The 15531-nt window shown below is 53.1% G+C and overlaps 1 protein-coding gene across 1 annotated transcript in view; it reads left to right on the forward strand.

Moving 5' to 3' along the window:
• Positions 1-13689, forward strand: part of Marchf10 (membrane associated ring-CH-type finger 10) — a 98684-nt gene extending 84995 nt beyond the window's left edge. The window contains exons 10-12 of the mRNA XM_075942158.1: positions 2779-2892; positions 10041-10083; positions 13286-13689. Of these exons, the coding sequence (XP_075798273.1) occupies positions 2779-2892; positions 10041-10083; positions 13286-13341 (213 nt within the window). The 3' untranslated portion in view covers positions 13342-13689. The remainder of the gene's footprint in view (positions 1-2778; positions 2893-10040; positions 10084-13285) is intronic.
• The last annotated feature ends 1842 nt before the right edge of the window (positions 13690-15531 follow it).

The following is a 15531-nucleotide window of genomic DNA, read 5'->3' on the forward strand; positions in this document are numbered from 1 at the left end:
GGAGTCACCCCGGCACTCTGCAGTTAAAATTGTTTACCTAAAGTCACAGTGTTGGATGACCCTGGGCTGCCATCTTACCTGCAGCCCTGGAACCGCACCACGGTCTCCCAGAGCCACGCCCCTACCATGTTTGCTCTGGCTCACAGAGCCTCTCGGCCTCTGGCAGTCCTTTCTCTGTAACTCGGGCTTGACCTTGCTTCGTCTCAGCCAAGGACAGATGACCTTGGATGCACGCAAGGCCCTAATCACTTTTAGATGCAGGGGCTGACTTCTCTAAGGCTTCGGGAAACACCAGCCAGGCATCAGCTTCTGCCGTACGTTATCTAGATGCCGACACTGGCACTCGCTGCCTTAGTCAGAGCAAATCTCTAGCCCACGAGGACTGTTAAGCAAAGGAAGGGCAGGCTGGGTGGCTCATGGTGTTTGTCTCTCAAGCTGAGCTACCTCAGCTCCACCTCTAGATACACACAAAGGTGGAAAAAGAGAACTGACTCCATAGGATTTTTCTCTAACCTCCATATGTGTGCCCTGACATGTGTGTTCACATGCACACACAGACACACACACAGACAGACACACACACACGGACAGACACACACGGACACACACACACATGGACAGACATATCACGCATACACATGCAGCCACTAATTAGTTCATTTTAAAGAAACCAAAAGATAGGAGCTAGGGGAAAAGAAGGAAATGGCTAGTCGACAAAGAAGCCCTCAGACCACCTGTCCATAGTGTCCCCACCCCCTCTTGCAGTTCCCCTGCCCCCCTTCCTTTCAGGCTGGTGACAAAGGGAACTCCGTATGAGGGCAGAGTGAGCTGTCATTGGGGCGAGGGAAGAGTGGCTCAAAAAAACGGCACCGACGACATCTCGCTCTGCCCCTCATACGGAGTTCCCTGAAACCCAGGGCAAACACACTGTTGCAGGGGCCAGGAAGACGGGCTCCCAGTCACCTGCCACCAGGCCTCTTTGATTGGTCAGCAGCAACCGTGTCGGCAGCTCCTTATGCCAAGGATATCTATGGCTCACATGACAGGTTTCCTTCCGGGAACAGAGGAGAGGCATGGTCTACCAGAAGTGACTTTTCAAATTATCTGCACAAAGCAGTGGGAATTTTCCCATCTGCATGCCTCCAGGCCTCATTGAGTCGTAAAAAGAAAATGATTTTCCTGAATGCTTTGGCAAACCCAATCGCTCAGAGCCGTTCTCTAGCTGGTTGCTCCGCCATTTCTTGCCAGAGAGTGCTCTGGAAAGCCCCGTCCCCTGGCAAAGAGAGAAAATACTCTAGCGGAGAGAGGAGTAAGGTGGTTTGACTGGGGTGGAGGAGCACACACTAGGAAGGCTTCCTGGAGGAGGTGGCTCTGGAGATGGTCCTGAAAGGAGGGAGTAGGCACCGACTTGCAGGGGTTGTGGACAGAAAATGGAAGGAGATGTATAAAACAGAAAATGAGGGGGGAGGAGATGCTGTTTTGGGTCAAGGTCAGAAAAGCATGCGTGTGTACACACATATACACGCACACACACGCACACACACACGCACACACACACGGACACACACGGACACACACACACGCACGCGCGCACACACACTCAAAGCCTAAAAATAGGAGTCTAAGTGCTTTGAACAATGAGTCTCAGTCTTGAGAGACAGTACAGAGGCCTTGCACAGTGACCTTGAGGCCACTCGTCACACCAAGAACCGGAGATGGCCAATACACAAGGAAGGGCATGTCGGTCCCTGCTCAGCTTCTGAGCCGGCCTTTCCTGGAGGCCACTGGGTTCTGGGAGACTTGAGTTCTGCGCCAACTTCCTGAGCTGCCCTTGATCAGCTGGGAACAGGGGGATGGCCGGGAGCACATCTGCAGCTGCAGGAAGAAGATGAGCTGCCCCAGGTGGCCGCCCTGTCAGCTGAGGCATGGTCTTCAGTTCCCACCCTTCCCAAGGATGCTGCAAAGGGTCCTGACCCCCGCAGAGGAATTCTGTCTGCAGGGTATGGCTGGCCCATCCTAGAACCCCACCACCCATGGGATTGGGTGGGAGGACGGAAGGGTGTCTCCCTCCTCCCCTTGCAGAGGGGAGTCCTTACTAGTGCTCCCGGGAGGGACCACTCAAGAAGGGCTGTGTAGCACAACTAAGGAACAGAAGACTCGGTGGGTTATAAAAGATAAATAAAAAATTTTTAAAAAGGACATAAAGCTGAGAAAGAGGTATGGGAAAGGGTCTGGGAGGAGGAGAGTGGGGGGTGGGCATGAGCAAAATATATTGAATACATGTATGAAATATTCAAAAAATAATTTTTTTAAAAATGCAAAACAAATACCTCCTAACATACTGTAGTCATACCAGCCAGTAGAGAATTTTGCTCTACACACACACACACACTCACATACACACACACCATCGTTAACACCCTCCCACCACCTGCCATCACGACCTTCTCCCTCCAGTGTGGCTCAGCCGGGCTCTCCTGCCCTCAGCGGACCTCTGCCATAGCTGTCTGTGAGCTCTCTCCCTGACATGGGGTGATCGGGTCCCACCAGCAAGCTCTGAGGCTTTCTACCCTGTGCACCCCACCCCACAGCACTGGCTTCAGTGAACCCTCTCAGATGTGGGCGGGATGGGATTCAGCCTCCTCCCCTGACTACCAGAGAACTGCAGGAGGGTGGCTGTGCTCCTTTGCCCCAGCCGGGCCTCCTCCTGCTCTGGCTGCTGGTCCCCGGGCAGGCCTTTCTCCGCATGAACTTCCGGACTTTCTCTTGCACATACAGGCACAGAGTGAGCTGATGAACTCGGGCTTGTACCTGGTGCTGCTGCTTCACCTGTACGAACAGAGGTTCGCAGAACTCATGACGCTCAACTACAGTCGGGCTTCCAGAGAGAGGGTAAGTCCAGCTATGGGAGCAGCCTGGCAGCACAGCCCAGAACGCCATCTCCTGAAGTCCTCACGGTCACTTGACCAGGTCCAGGACTGTCACTGTTAGGCCTAAGATTTAGTAGCTGCTAAGTGTATGTTCAGTGACCTCTGGCTGAAGGCAGGTATAATCACATCATTGCTTACTGTCAAGTACAAACAGTAATTAAGAGGTCGTCGGTGGCCCTGTAAGTGAAGGAGTCTCTAGGGAGACCTGCCCTGCAAAATGGAGGTGTTCGAGAATGCTGCTGTTAAGGGTGTGCTCCGGGAGGGTGTGTGCTCTGCTCAAGCAAGGAGAATCTGTGCAAAAGCAGGGCATTCCACACCTGAGACCTAGTGAGCGCGGTCATACTCCGAGATGTCAGCTCTGCCTGCTGTTCTATACCCCAGTACGATATGCCTCTGTGTGTGTGTGTGTGTGTGTGTGTGTGTGTGTGTGTGTCCCTGAAGGATGGCATGGGTACAATATACCTCCGTATGTGTGTGTGTGTCCCTAAGGCTGCCAGGAAGTAACGGTGTTGATAATGACCCCATTTGGCAAATGACCATGTATGTACTGAAACGGCTGTTCTTTAATAAGAGGGTGGGGCCGGCAATAATAGCACAGGATGAAGGGAGAAGCCTGGCCCTGCCACTTAGCAAGGTCAGCACTGACTGGACCTCTGACGTTTCAGCAGCTTGAGCCCTAGGGAACTTCCCACTTCTTCAAATGGCTTCCTATGCCACATGAAACAAGCACTCCGTGAGGAAAGGGAAGGTGCCCAGTCATGCCAGGGGCTGAGGGCAATGCTAGTGTTGAGACTTCCAGGACACCCCTGGAGGCCTCACTCTTGAACTCTGCTCCTGTCGGGGCCTGACAGGAGGGTGAGCCGGTGTGGCAGTAGACAAGCCACTGGAGCCCTGAACCCCTCTTTCTCTTTGCTCCCTTCTTCCTCCTTCTCTTACCCTGCCTTTTCTGCATTTGTCTTCCTCGAGTGGACTCCCGACATCTCCCTACAGCATCACTGCCGAAGGCTGGAGCGCAGCCTTTCTCCACACTCTCTACACTACCCCTCCCACTGGGCCAGGTGTGGTGGCACGCGCCCCTAATCCCCACACCTGGAACCCTGAGTTCAAGGCCAGCCTGGTCTATGTGGTGAAGCCCCATTTCAACAACAAAACAGCAAAACCCACGCTGGATTTGGAAGCTTGGGATGCAGCTCAGCTGGCCAAGTGCTTGTCTAGCTCCCATGAAGCAATGCGTTTGATCCCAGCACCACACAAGCCAGGATTGGTGACGTGTGACAGCATTTGGGAGGCAAAGATAGGAGGATCAAAGGTTCAAGGTCATCCTCAGGTACCTAGCAAATTCAAGGTGGACCCAGGATGTGAGGCCCTAACTCAATGCTGAGTTCAAACCGCAGGTCACAGGAATTGTAGACCTATTTATTTATTTATTTATTTATTTATTTATTTATTTATTTATTTATTTATGTTCAGTTAAATTCTTCCCTCATACCCTGCGTGCTCAATGAAGACAACAGGCTGGCTTTCTGCCAACCTGTCTCCTGTTGTCACCCTCTCTGTGGTCCAGGCCTGCCCTTCCTTAACTTCCTCATGGTCTTAATGGTGACATAAATCCTTCATAGAGATACTTAAATTGGGGAGAAAAAGAAAAAAAAAGGAAAAGTACTGGGAGCAGGAACTGGTCCTTTGTTAATGTTTCTGTAACTTCATATTCATGCTTCCGCAACTTTTAATGGACTTTTTAGTTCACATTGAACTTCAAAGCCTCAGGGTTGATGTGGGTTACAGATGGCCCTGGCGAGCCAGCAAACACGAGCAACATCAGCCGGCTAGCGGGGCTACAAAGCACATACGAGAATACAGACAGCACAGTCCCACGGATGAAAACCGAGGTCCTACAGCATTGCCACCCAGGAAACTCCTGGCCAGTCTGTTCCGGAAAAGGAGTGAGCTCTGCCAGAGGTGTGCTGGGAGCCAGAGCAGAAGAGGTAGAAGGGGGCAGGCAACTCTCTGCTCTCACCCTCAGCTCGCATATAACTTGGGAAACCCTGGAGCACGCCTCACCCAGTCCCAGCACAAAGCAGTAAGGGTTATAAATAGCCAGCGAAGAAGAGGCTTCGACAGGGGCTGCAGAGAGGGCTCAGCAGTTAAGAGTTCCTGCTGCTCTTGCAGAGGGCCTGAATTCCGTTCCCAACACCAATACCAGGGTCTCACAAAAGCCTGTAACTCCAGTATCTGGAAGATCCGCGCCCTCGCGCCCTCTTCTGGCCTTCCATGGTTACTGCACTCACGTACACATGCCCACACCCAGACACACGTACGTACGATTCAAAGGCTCTTTTTTTTTTTTAATCTTTTAAAAAAGAAACATCTACACGAAAGCTGGAGGCAGTAGAAAGTGTCAAATCCACCTCTTACTACTTTTCTCAGGATTCCCAGAACCTGAGGGTAGCGTTTGCCAAAACAGAAGCACTGACCTGGAAGAGAAACCTCAGTCCTTTGCTAGCAGCATGGGAGGAACCATTCCCATCAGGCTTCTTGTTTGTGTCTCACGAGAGACCTTGTGACAGGCGCTGTCAGTGGCGGTGGCTGTCAATCATCCCTCACTCCAGCATGTGACAGGCGCTGCCCATCATCCCTCACTCCAGCACGTGACGGACACTGCCCATCATCCCTCACTCCAGCACGTGACGGACACTGCCCATCATCCCTCACTCCAGCACGTGACAGACACTGCCCATCATCCCTCACTCCAGCACGTGACGGACACTGCCCATCATCCCTCACTCCAGCACGTGACGGACACTGCCCATCATCCCTCACTCCAGCACGTGACAGGCACTGCCCATCATCCCTCACTCCAGCACGCACTCGCAATACCAGGGGCTGGGGTGGTTACTTTATCATTGTGATACAGCACATTTAAAAAAAAGAAAAAAAGTCAACACCTGAAGGAAGGATTTACTTTGGCTCACAGTTTGAGGGGACATACATCGTCACAGCAGGAAAAGTGTATTAGTGCTACAAGCTTGGCTGTGATGGCAGGATCATGAGGAGGCCCGCTCACGTCTCAGCAGACCAGGGGGCATGGTGAATGCTGGCACTCAACTGGATCTCTCTTTTGACTCTCTCTCTCTCTCTCTCTCTTTCTCTCTCTCTCTCTCTCTCTCTCTCTCTCTCTCTCTCTCTCTCTCTCTCTCTCGCACACACACACACACACACACACACACCAGAACTTTCTGTGTATTCCCAGCTGGCCTGGAACTCAATATGTAGACCAACCAGGCTGGCTTTTGGCCTCACAGATATGTCTGCCTCTCCCACCTCAAGTGCTGGGAGTAAAGGTGTGTGCCACCATGCCTGGCTTCTCCTTTTCTTCTTCTTTATTTAGTCCTGGACAGCAGCCCATGGGATGGCTCCACTCACGCTCTCTGGAAAAGCCCTCACAGACACACCCATGTGCGCCTCATTAATGCCCTATGTGCTCCTCCTCCTCTTCATTCTTGGTTTTTCGAGACAGGGTTTCACTGTAGCTTTGGAGCCTGTCCTGGAACTAGCTCTGTAGACCAGGCTGGCCTCGAACTCACAGAGATCTGCCTCTCTCTGCCTCTCTCTGCTGGGATTAAAGACGTGCGCCACCACCACCCTGCTCCCTGTGTGCTTCTTAATGTGATCAAGCTGACAACGGCAGTTACCTTTCAAGAGGGAACACAATCAAAGAAAGTGACTATACGACCTGATGTGATACCATGATGTCCCCTTTCTTTGAGGAGCTTACAGTTGAGAAACAAGATTCATATTTACAAAACCAAAATAATAATAACAATAACTGGGAAACAGCATATGAGTAGAAGAAGCCACAGGTCCAGTGAGCACAGAGAGGCTGTGAAATAAATACCACACCTTCCCTAGTTGAGACTTGATGGGTTTTCAAAGGTCCCAGCAACAGACAGTCTCCTCCTTGAGTTTCTGTGCTGTTTGAAGATAAAACAAGGCCTCTGGACCTGCCTCTCATTGAGACATAGGGCGATTCGTGTTTGACTGGAGAGCGTGCACTGGCCACTATGGATTCCAGGGACATTGGGTGCCAAACAAAATGGTGGTGTGTGCGTGTGGGGAGTGGGGGTGGGGATGGGCTGTGGTCATTCTTTATTAACTTGAGCATGGAACCACAGTTCTGCAGTGCCTGGAAAATGTCTGGTGCACAAGAAATGCTCAGACGGGCTTCAGTGCCAAGGAATCCCTGAATCAAATCTCTTTCTTTCACGGAGCGAATCTTGAGTGTCGTTTTAGAGAAAAGGGCAGTACAAATCTGTAGAGAGAATTCAAAGCATACTCGTTTATTCTGCACACCTACTGTGTGCTGGCTTTTAAATCATATCCTGGGAATGCAGAGGTGATGAGGACAAACGCTGCCATATTGGTCTGGGCATCTGCGGAGAGAACGCGTGAGGCTGGAGATAGGGCTCAGCCAATGGAGAGAAAGCATGAGGCTGGAGATAGGGCTTAGCCAATGGAGAGAAAGCGTGAGGCTGGAGATAGGGCTCAGCCAATGGAGAGAAAGCGTGAGGCTGGAGATAGGGCTCAGCCAATGGAGAGAACGCGTGAGGCTGGAGATAGGGCTCAGCCAATGGAGAGAACGCGTGAGGCTGGAGATAGGGCTCAGCCAATGGAGAGAAAGCATGAGGCTGGAGATAGGGCTCAGCCAATGGAGAGAAAGCGTGAGGCTGGAGATAGGGCTCAGCCAATGGAGAGAACGCGTGAGGCTGGAGATAGGGCTCAGCCAATGGAGAGAAAGCGTGAGGCTGGAGATAGGGCTCAGCCAATGGAGAGAAAGCGTGAGGCTGGAGATAGGGCTCAGCCAATGGAGAGAAAGCGTGAGGCTGGAGATAGGGCTCAGCCAATGGAGTCTTACTCTTGCAGAAGACTAAGTGTGGTTACCAGCTTAACCTGTAACTCCAGCTCCAGGGGATCTGACACCCTTTTCTGGTTTCCAAGGGAACCTGAATTCATGTGCACAGATACATGCACGCACACACACACACACACACACACACACACACAATTTAAAAATAAAGCAAATCTTTAACTTAATTGAGAGCACACATGTGTGACCAAGGGGATCCCAAACCCATTTGTACTGTGATAGAAAACGGACCTGGAGGAAGCGCAGGATGGGGAGATGAGATGAGGGGCTCTCATTCCCTCCTCCAGGGCAGAGCTCGGCCAGGCTCTCTGGTGCTGCTGCTGGGGAAGACCCGCCTTTGATCGGGCAGGGGGTTTGCCCTTTGCCCTCAATCCTTGCTATTGGACAATGTTGCTGCCATGATGGCTTTTGTTAGCTGATCGGCAAGGGAGGTGATGCTTACACTGAATCTTGGAGAGTGGCAGATGGACTAGGGTGGGTGGCTGGGGAAGTGTACTCCACACAGAAGAAGATAGCGCGGCATGGAGATGTGTAAAATGCCACACATTCAGGCTGCCGAGAAGGTTCATGGCAGGGGCTGGCAGGAAGTGAGCCCGAGGTGTCGGCAGGGTGCTGGCTGGAAGGCTGGGGTGTGGCTCTGGAGGCTACTGGACAGCTTCCAGTCTGGGATTGACAAACAAGGACATTCTGGTATTTGAGTGATAAGTGCAGTAGACACCTGGAGGGGAGGTTGGAAGAGCCAGCTGGCGGCTGTTGCTGTGGTGTGAAGAGATAAGGGTCCAGCGTGGAGTATGGATGATAAATACCCTCCCCCCGGCGTGTGTGTGTGTGTGCATGTGTGTGTGCCTGTGCACACGCGTATGGGTGTGTAGAGGATCAGTTGAAGGAGGCACTGATATTAGTCCATGAAGGTGCCCCGCAGCCAGCTGACCCTTCCTTTCCTCGTGTCAGGTGCCTGTGGTGGGAGCATCTCCAGGGACCACTGGCTTTTGCTGCCTAGTTCACCCTCTAGTCTGATAGGCAATTCATACCCACATGGGATGCTCCGTCATCTAGGGTCAGCTCCCCCAGAACCCCCTTCATGACGTGCCTCCTGGTCTGATTCTTGTCTCTGGTTATTGGTGTCTTCAGGAGAGAATGCCCTTCTTCGTCCTCTGCCCCAGGTGTGCTGTTAATAGTCAAAATGCCAGGCTAGTGGCAGAAGTCAGGGAGCACAGAGACCGGCTTAGGAGGCAGGTAGGGCGCCATGGGTCCATTCCTGCCTTAGTGGGCCATCCCAATTTACACTATATCTCTTGCTTCAAGGGGTCAAATCTGCCCAAAACATGGGAAGACCAGGTTTGACCCTTTGACCTCTGCTCACCAGGACAGGGATCCCTAGCGTCATGTGAGGGCTAATAGACATGAGCACCTGGCACAGAATCTCGAGGTAAGGTGAGGTCCCCCAGTGGCCCAGAGCATGTGGCTCTGGAGGTTAGCACAGTCCTGATGTATAATTCACAGATAGCCAGGACCTGCTACTGTAGACGAAATCCTATCTCTCCCCTGGCCCTCCCTTGGGCACAGACAAGAGCCTGTGGAAACCTCCGCCCAGGCCAGTAACAGTGTCCAGCACCCCTTGTTTTGTCCCCAGTCTGTCACAAAGTCCCTGTTCTTCCCAGGGGGAAATAGCACCAGACCCAATACAACAGGGCCCACAGCCTTGCAGCCTGGCACAATGGGCTCCCATGGAGCACACAGCGTTTCTTATTGTGGCATAAAATGCCATAAAGTCAGAACAAAGAGAGCCCAGGGCCTGGATGGGTCGGCAGCTTCCTGCCAGGCAGAGAATACAAGTGATTGTTTAAAAGCCAGTGGTGAGGCCAGCGGCCAATTAGCACAGCCTGGAAACTGTGCCGGGACCATCAGAAAGGGATTCTGCTATTCAGATCAATTGCTAAAAGGAAGCAAGTCTGTTCACACTGCCAAATATAGAAGCCCCAAAACAGCAAAGGTGACCCGGGTTGTCACTGCGCTGTCCTCAGGACAAGCTGAGCTCCACCAGGACAGAATACCAGCCCTGGTCCTGAGCACCTTAGTGAGAGAGAGGCAGGGAGCCCTAGGACAGTCTGAGGCCAGGGAGTTGTACATCTGTTCAAAATTGCATTGTAAAAACAATTCATGTCTCATTGTCTTCTCTCTCTTAGTTGTCAAGAAATTACCCACAACCCAGACCGGAAGAAAATGAAAGTAGGTTTGGGGGTCCATCCTGTCCTGCTCCCTTTAAGGGTGTCTGCTAAGCCATTTCTGTTCCTGTGTTGAGCCCAATGCTGTGGAAGGAAGTCATGACCACCACCCAGAGGCAAAAATAACCCCACAAAGCTTGGGAAATGCTAGCCTTCACTAACAATCAATCAGGAAGGCTGGGTGTGGAACAGATAAGAATTTTAATTCATCCTGAAGCCAAGGAAAAGGGTCAGCTAGGAGGAAGGAGTGTTTTCCTCCACAGGATCCTGTGCCACTCGGCATTTGATGAGGTTTTCTGGGTTTGTTTTTGTTTTTGTTTCCTGCCAGGATCCTGTCTGGGATGTTCCTTCCCAGATCCTAAAAGCAGGCTGGTTAGCCATTACTAGGCAAGCGTTTTGATTGGATTTCTGATGTCGTTGAGTACCATCAAGCAGGTCTGTTGGATTTCGAGGTTGGACAAAGCCAACAGGTCTCCTGTCTCCTTCAGACAGGTTCCTTATTCCACAGAAAGTCTCCCTAGAGAAGACGAGTCTAATTAAAGCAGAGGGCGCTGAGGCAAGCCTTAAGACTCTGTCTACAGAGAAAGTGTCGCAGGGATGTGACAACTGCATTTCTCTGGGTTCTCGGAGGAGAAATTTTACCACAGCCTACCCTGCCCCAAAGCTTAGGAGAGTGACTCCCACGCTGACATCAACAATCTCGAGAACTTACCCTAAACACAGATTCCTGGGCCCTCCCACAGACTCCACTCCAGCGATGGGGTGGGGCTCTGGAATGTGTCTTTCTCGCACAGCCCACGGACAGGATTGATGCAGCCCATTGCGGGGATGCTTTGTGGGCCCCTTTCCGCCCCCCCCCCCAAATAAATACCTGACCAGAAGAGACATTGCACCAGTCTAGAGCTCCCAGGGTGGGGCCTCGACTGCAACCCTAGAGAAACCAGCTTGCTATTCAGGGCACGCAGTCCTAGGGAGCCAGGCTCACAGTGCTCAGAGATGGGAAAGGCCCTTTCTTCTCTATACAAAAGGAGCTGCTGGAGCCCCAATACCCGCGCGATTGCGGGGTCCAAATCAGCTTGCCCGACGGCCTGGAAGCCCCAGGAGTGAAGCCCCAGGATCGCTCAAGCAGTCGTCCCCAGACCCCAGCTTGCTGCCTGGGTGCAGCAGGGAAGGCGGCGGTGCGGTGTCTAAAAGACCTTTGTGTCGCCGCCTGCGCGCACCGCCTCCCGAGGACCGCACCTCGGCCAGGCATCCTCACACGGGTTACCAGCGTGGCCTCGGCAAGGCTCTTGTGCTCATACAGGGATGTGACAGGCTATGGGGCTTGGTCCCTAGCTGGGAGACCTGCAGAGGGTCCTGTCGCCCGGGGCCCCGCCCCGCCTTGGAGGCGCCCGCAGCGCTACCCGGTTCGGAACCTGTGAGGCCGGGCGCGTCCGAGAAGGTTCGGCTGGGCAGGGGCGCCCCCTAGTGCCCCTTGCCGACTGCTGTATCCTGCAGCCGCGGAGGGCTCCCCCAGACCCAGGGTCTGTGCACTGATTAGGACCAGAAGAGCAGCCCTGGCTTCTAAGCCTGCTTCACAGGAGGCTGCTCTCCCTAGGGGATGTTTAGAAAGGAATATTGACCGGTGTGGTGGCCCATGCAGAATGCCGCAAGTTCTAGGACAGCCTGCATTGTATAGTGAGATTCAGGGCATTTGTCTCAACCACTAACAACAAAAATAAGCCTCCACCGAGAGGGCAAGGGGATTTTGCTTCCCTCTCCTTGCTCCCGTGCAGATGGTCCCTCTAATTGTCTGCCACTCATTCGCTATCTCAGTTGGGAGCTGGCCCATCTCCAGAATCGACCATTTGCAGGCAGGCAGGCCCTAGGGCGGCCGGTTCTTTCCTGGAAATACAGGCCAGGTTCCTTCTACCTGCCCCTAGTCCTGTACACTCCCCCAAATACTGGAGGAGGGTAGCTAGTCCCGGCTGTGCAGAGCCCAGGACAAAGAGACCAACATGCTGTCCTCAGTGACTGACCACTGGCAGCCCTTACCCTGTCTCTGTGCCAAAGCTACTATCAAGACAAATGTCAGGCATGAGAAGCAGAGCCAGAGGAGGCCAGCCCTCCCCCTTGGCCACACGCTTCTTCTTTGGCCCCCACAGGCGGGCGTGACTCACCTGGTTGGCAGCATTTGGTTACCATGGCCTACCAGCACTGAGTCATGGCTGTGACCTGCCACCCCAGTTCAGTCCAGGTAAACACAGAAGGAAAGGACAAAACATCAGGCAGAGAGGGTGCCAGCTGCCTTGTGGCCCTGTGGTGCCCACGCCAGCCTTCTTCCTGAGTACCTTTCACTGAACCAAAGACCGGCCCCCTCCCCAGTAACACTGAGGTGCGGGCATCTCAGGCAGATTCTTAGACGTGTGAGCCAACCTGTTCTAGGGCTCCTGACCCAGCTTCTCCGACAGCTGCTTCCCAGCTGGCACAAATGACCATGACTATAGCCAAGACTAAGGCCAGGAAGAGGCCGCGTCACCTGCTGATATGCATAAAGGTGATGAGCAGAACACAGACAAGCCAACTGGTACAGCGTGGGTAAGGGAAGCTGGGGCGGCCTTGAGACCAGAAGCAGTGATAAGAGGGTCCGGGTGCCATTCCTCCTGTCCCTTGCTCGCACTGCTTCAACTGTCATAAGGTGTTTCCACATAGTCTTGGAATGCTTCCTCAAACCAAGACAAAAAGAAGCATCTAGAAGAAGGGTTTCCCCCAGAATAAGGGAGCCCCTCTCCTGGTCTATTTGCTGTACTTGGACCTTTTGGTCACCCCCTCCCAATGCCACCCTGCCCTGTTCCTTGCCATCACCCCCCCCCCAATCACATTAGGCAGTAGAGTTAACTTGGAAACCTCGTCCCGAGAAAAGGTTTCTCTGCCAGCTCTTCAGTCTACAAGCGTTATCACCAGACTGGCTGGCAGAGACGGCTGAAATAGATTCATAAAGCAGCTGCCCCTGACCCAGCTGGAGCCCCGGTGCAGCCGTCCTAGAGATTCCCCAGCCCCGGATTAAAGTGTCTGTTCCCCCATACTGTTTTATATTCCATTTCTGTGTGTGTGGCTGGCCCCTGGGGCCAGGGTAGGAGAAGGAAGGGCGGTGGTGCCATGGCCCGTGTGGCAGATTCTGAAGTCTGCTGTGGCCCTGGAGCCTGAGAGATGGTCTTGCTTTCTAGGTTCCGAGACGGGAGATGGTAATGAAAGCAGTGTTTACCCGGGCCGGGTCATCTAGGAGGGAGCTGGTCGTGGAACTCAGCAGAGACCCCTCCACCCAGAAGCCCTTCCTGTGCCTCCCTGTGCCTCCCTTCTTCCCTACTCTTTACTGAAACTGAAGCCAGTGTGCTCATAGTTACCGTCACCTGTGCCACTCCGTTCAGGGGCAGACACAGGGACTAACCTCGTCCCAGCTAAGACAAGCAAAACTGCCAAGTCCCGAGTGGGCAGTCCAGCAGCCCAAGTGGACCCAGCAACTCTAGCAGCCCAACCGCCTGGGCTCCTACTGCTGAGGGTCCCTATTCAGGCCTCAGCCCACCCTGCGTGGAGTGGAGCCTTGCATTCAGTAAACTGACTTTATTCTCCCATTCTGTGCTGTGTTTATTTCCCTCCAAGACTGACAGTCTTGAGCCACACCCCACCGCCCACCCCACCTCGTTTCTGCTTGCTGCCCACCACCAGAAGCTGACACATCTCAGGCTCCCATGGGCTGGGGCAAGCTGGATCCCATTTAGGATCAGTTGTGGATGTAGACTCCGTGATCTTTCTCCTCATTGCATCTAAGGAATCAAAGACCCACGAGACTTGGGGTGATTTAAGCTCTGAGCTGCACAGAGAAATGGGCCTTTTAAGGTTGAGTGAGGATTTGTCTAAGAACTGGTACTGAGAACCATGGAGGAGGGGACAGGCATGCTTAAAAACAAACTAGATAAGGGTTAGAGCGACAGCTCAGTGGTTGAGTGTTAGCTGCTTGCCTGGAGGACCTAATTCCCAGCACCAACCCTCTGTGACGCCAGTTCCAGGCTATCTGATGTTCTCTTCCAGAGTCTGCTGGCCTCTGTGGGTACCAGCCATGCATGTGGTACACAAACATATGTGCAGGCAAAGCACCCATATACTTTTTTTTTTAGGTTATGGAAGAGAGAAGAGAGAAGAGAAGGAATTTTTGGTAGCTTGTGGAGTCCAGGAGAGGGGAACTAAAAAGAATGAGAAGGCCGTTGAGCAGGGAGAACACATGTACTAGCAATTATTTAACACATCTGAGGGAAAGGAGACTGTGTGGAACACTACATGGAAGACTTCATATAATACATCTTATACAAGGGGTATAGACAGCAGCCGCAGGCCAGGAACAGCAAGGGAAGATCGGGCTTCTTATTCTGTTGTCCTTACCATGGAGGACATCATGCGTGTTCCCCGGACTCCAGGGAGGGAACCAGGAAGCACAGTAACAGAGGCCAGGTGTCCCCACACTGCATGGTTAGACACCCCACAGATCTCAGAGGTGTCTGGAAGTGAGAAAGACAACATGGATGGGACTGGAAAAGAATCACTGACTGGGATCCCCAGAAAAGGCTACATCTGAAGTCTTCTACCAGCTGATAAAAGAGACCAGTATTTGACCCTCTGAATACATGGCCTTGAACCCTGACGCCACACTGACCATAAATAGCCTGCCAGTGACTCCTTCCTCTCTCTATGCTTGCTTTCCACACCAGGAAGGTGGGGATCTGTCCCCTCCCCCTGGGTGGAATTCATTCTGAAGGGAGATGGCCTTTCCCAGGGGCCCCTTGGCAGTACTCTCCCGAGGAAACTCGGACCTGCAGGAATGCTGAGCACTTTTATCTCAGGCCCGACCCCCGGCCCCTCTTCAGCTTCTTCGTTCCCTGGCCATTTCCTTACTAGTCTCCCCCACGGTGCTGGTTCTTTACCTTGTGTCTGCCAGAGTCTCCTGCCCCACTGCTCCAGGCAGCTTGGCCAGGTTTGGGCAGTTCTGTTCCAGGATAGCCATGTGGTGAGGCTGGCTGGCTCCTTGCCCCTGCGGCCTCAGAGAGCTGCCCACTGGGCCAGTCCAGCTCTGCCAGGGTACCTGGGAGGAGGCCATCTCTGACGACTGGGGGAATGCTGTTCTCTGGAGAGCCGCCCCGTCTGCCCGTTCATTCATGGATCCATTGAGCTGTTACTGGATGTACAGGTGGCCAAAGCCGGACCAGTCCGGGCCTTGGAATGAAGGCTGGGCTCTGTGTTTGGTAGACAATGCCCTTTGCCCAGGCCTGGGACAGGTCTCAGGACATCTGCCACTCAGGAGGCCCAGCAAAGAGCCTGGCACATAGAAGAGATTTTTGGTGTTTATTGAACTGAGTCCCGCCAGTAGATAGAAGACTGTCACATGCTCCAGAACAAGAACCTGCATTCCAGAGGCAAGGAG

Source organism: Microtus pennsylvanicus, chromosome 11 (genome assembly GCF_037038515.1).
Source record: "Microtus pennsylvanicus isolate mMicPen1 chromosome 11, mMicPen1.hap1, whole genome shotgun sequence".
NCBI classification, from domain to species: Eukaryota; Metazoa; Chordata; class Mammalia; order Rodentia; family Cricetidae; genus Microtus; species Microtus pennsylvanicus.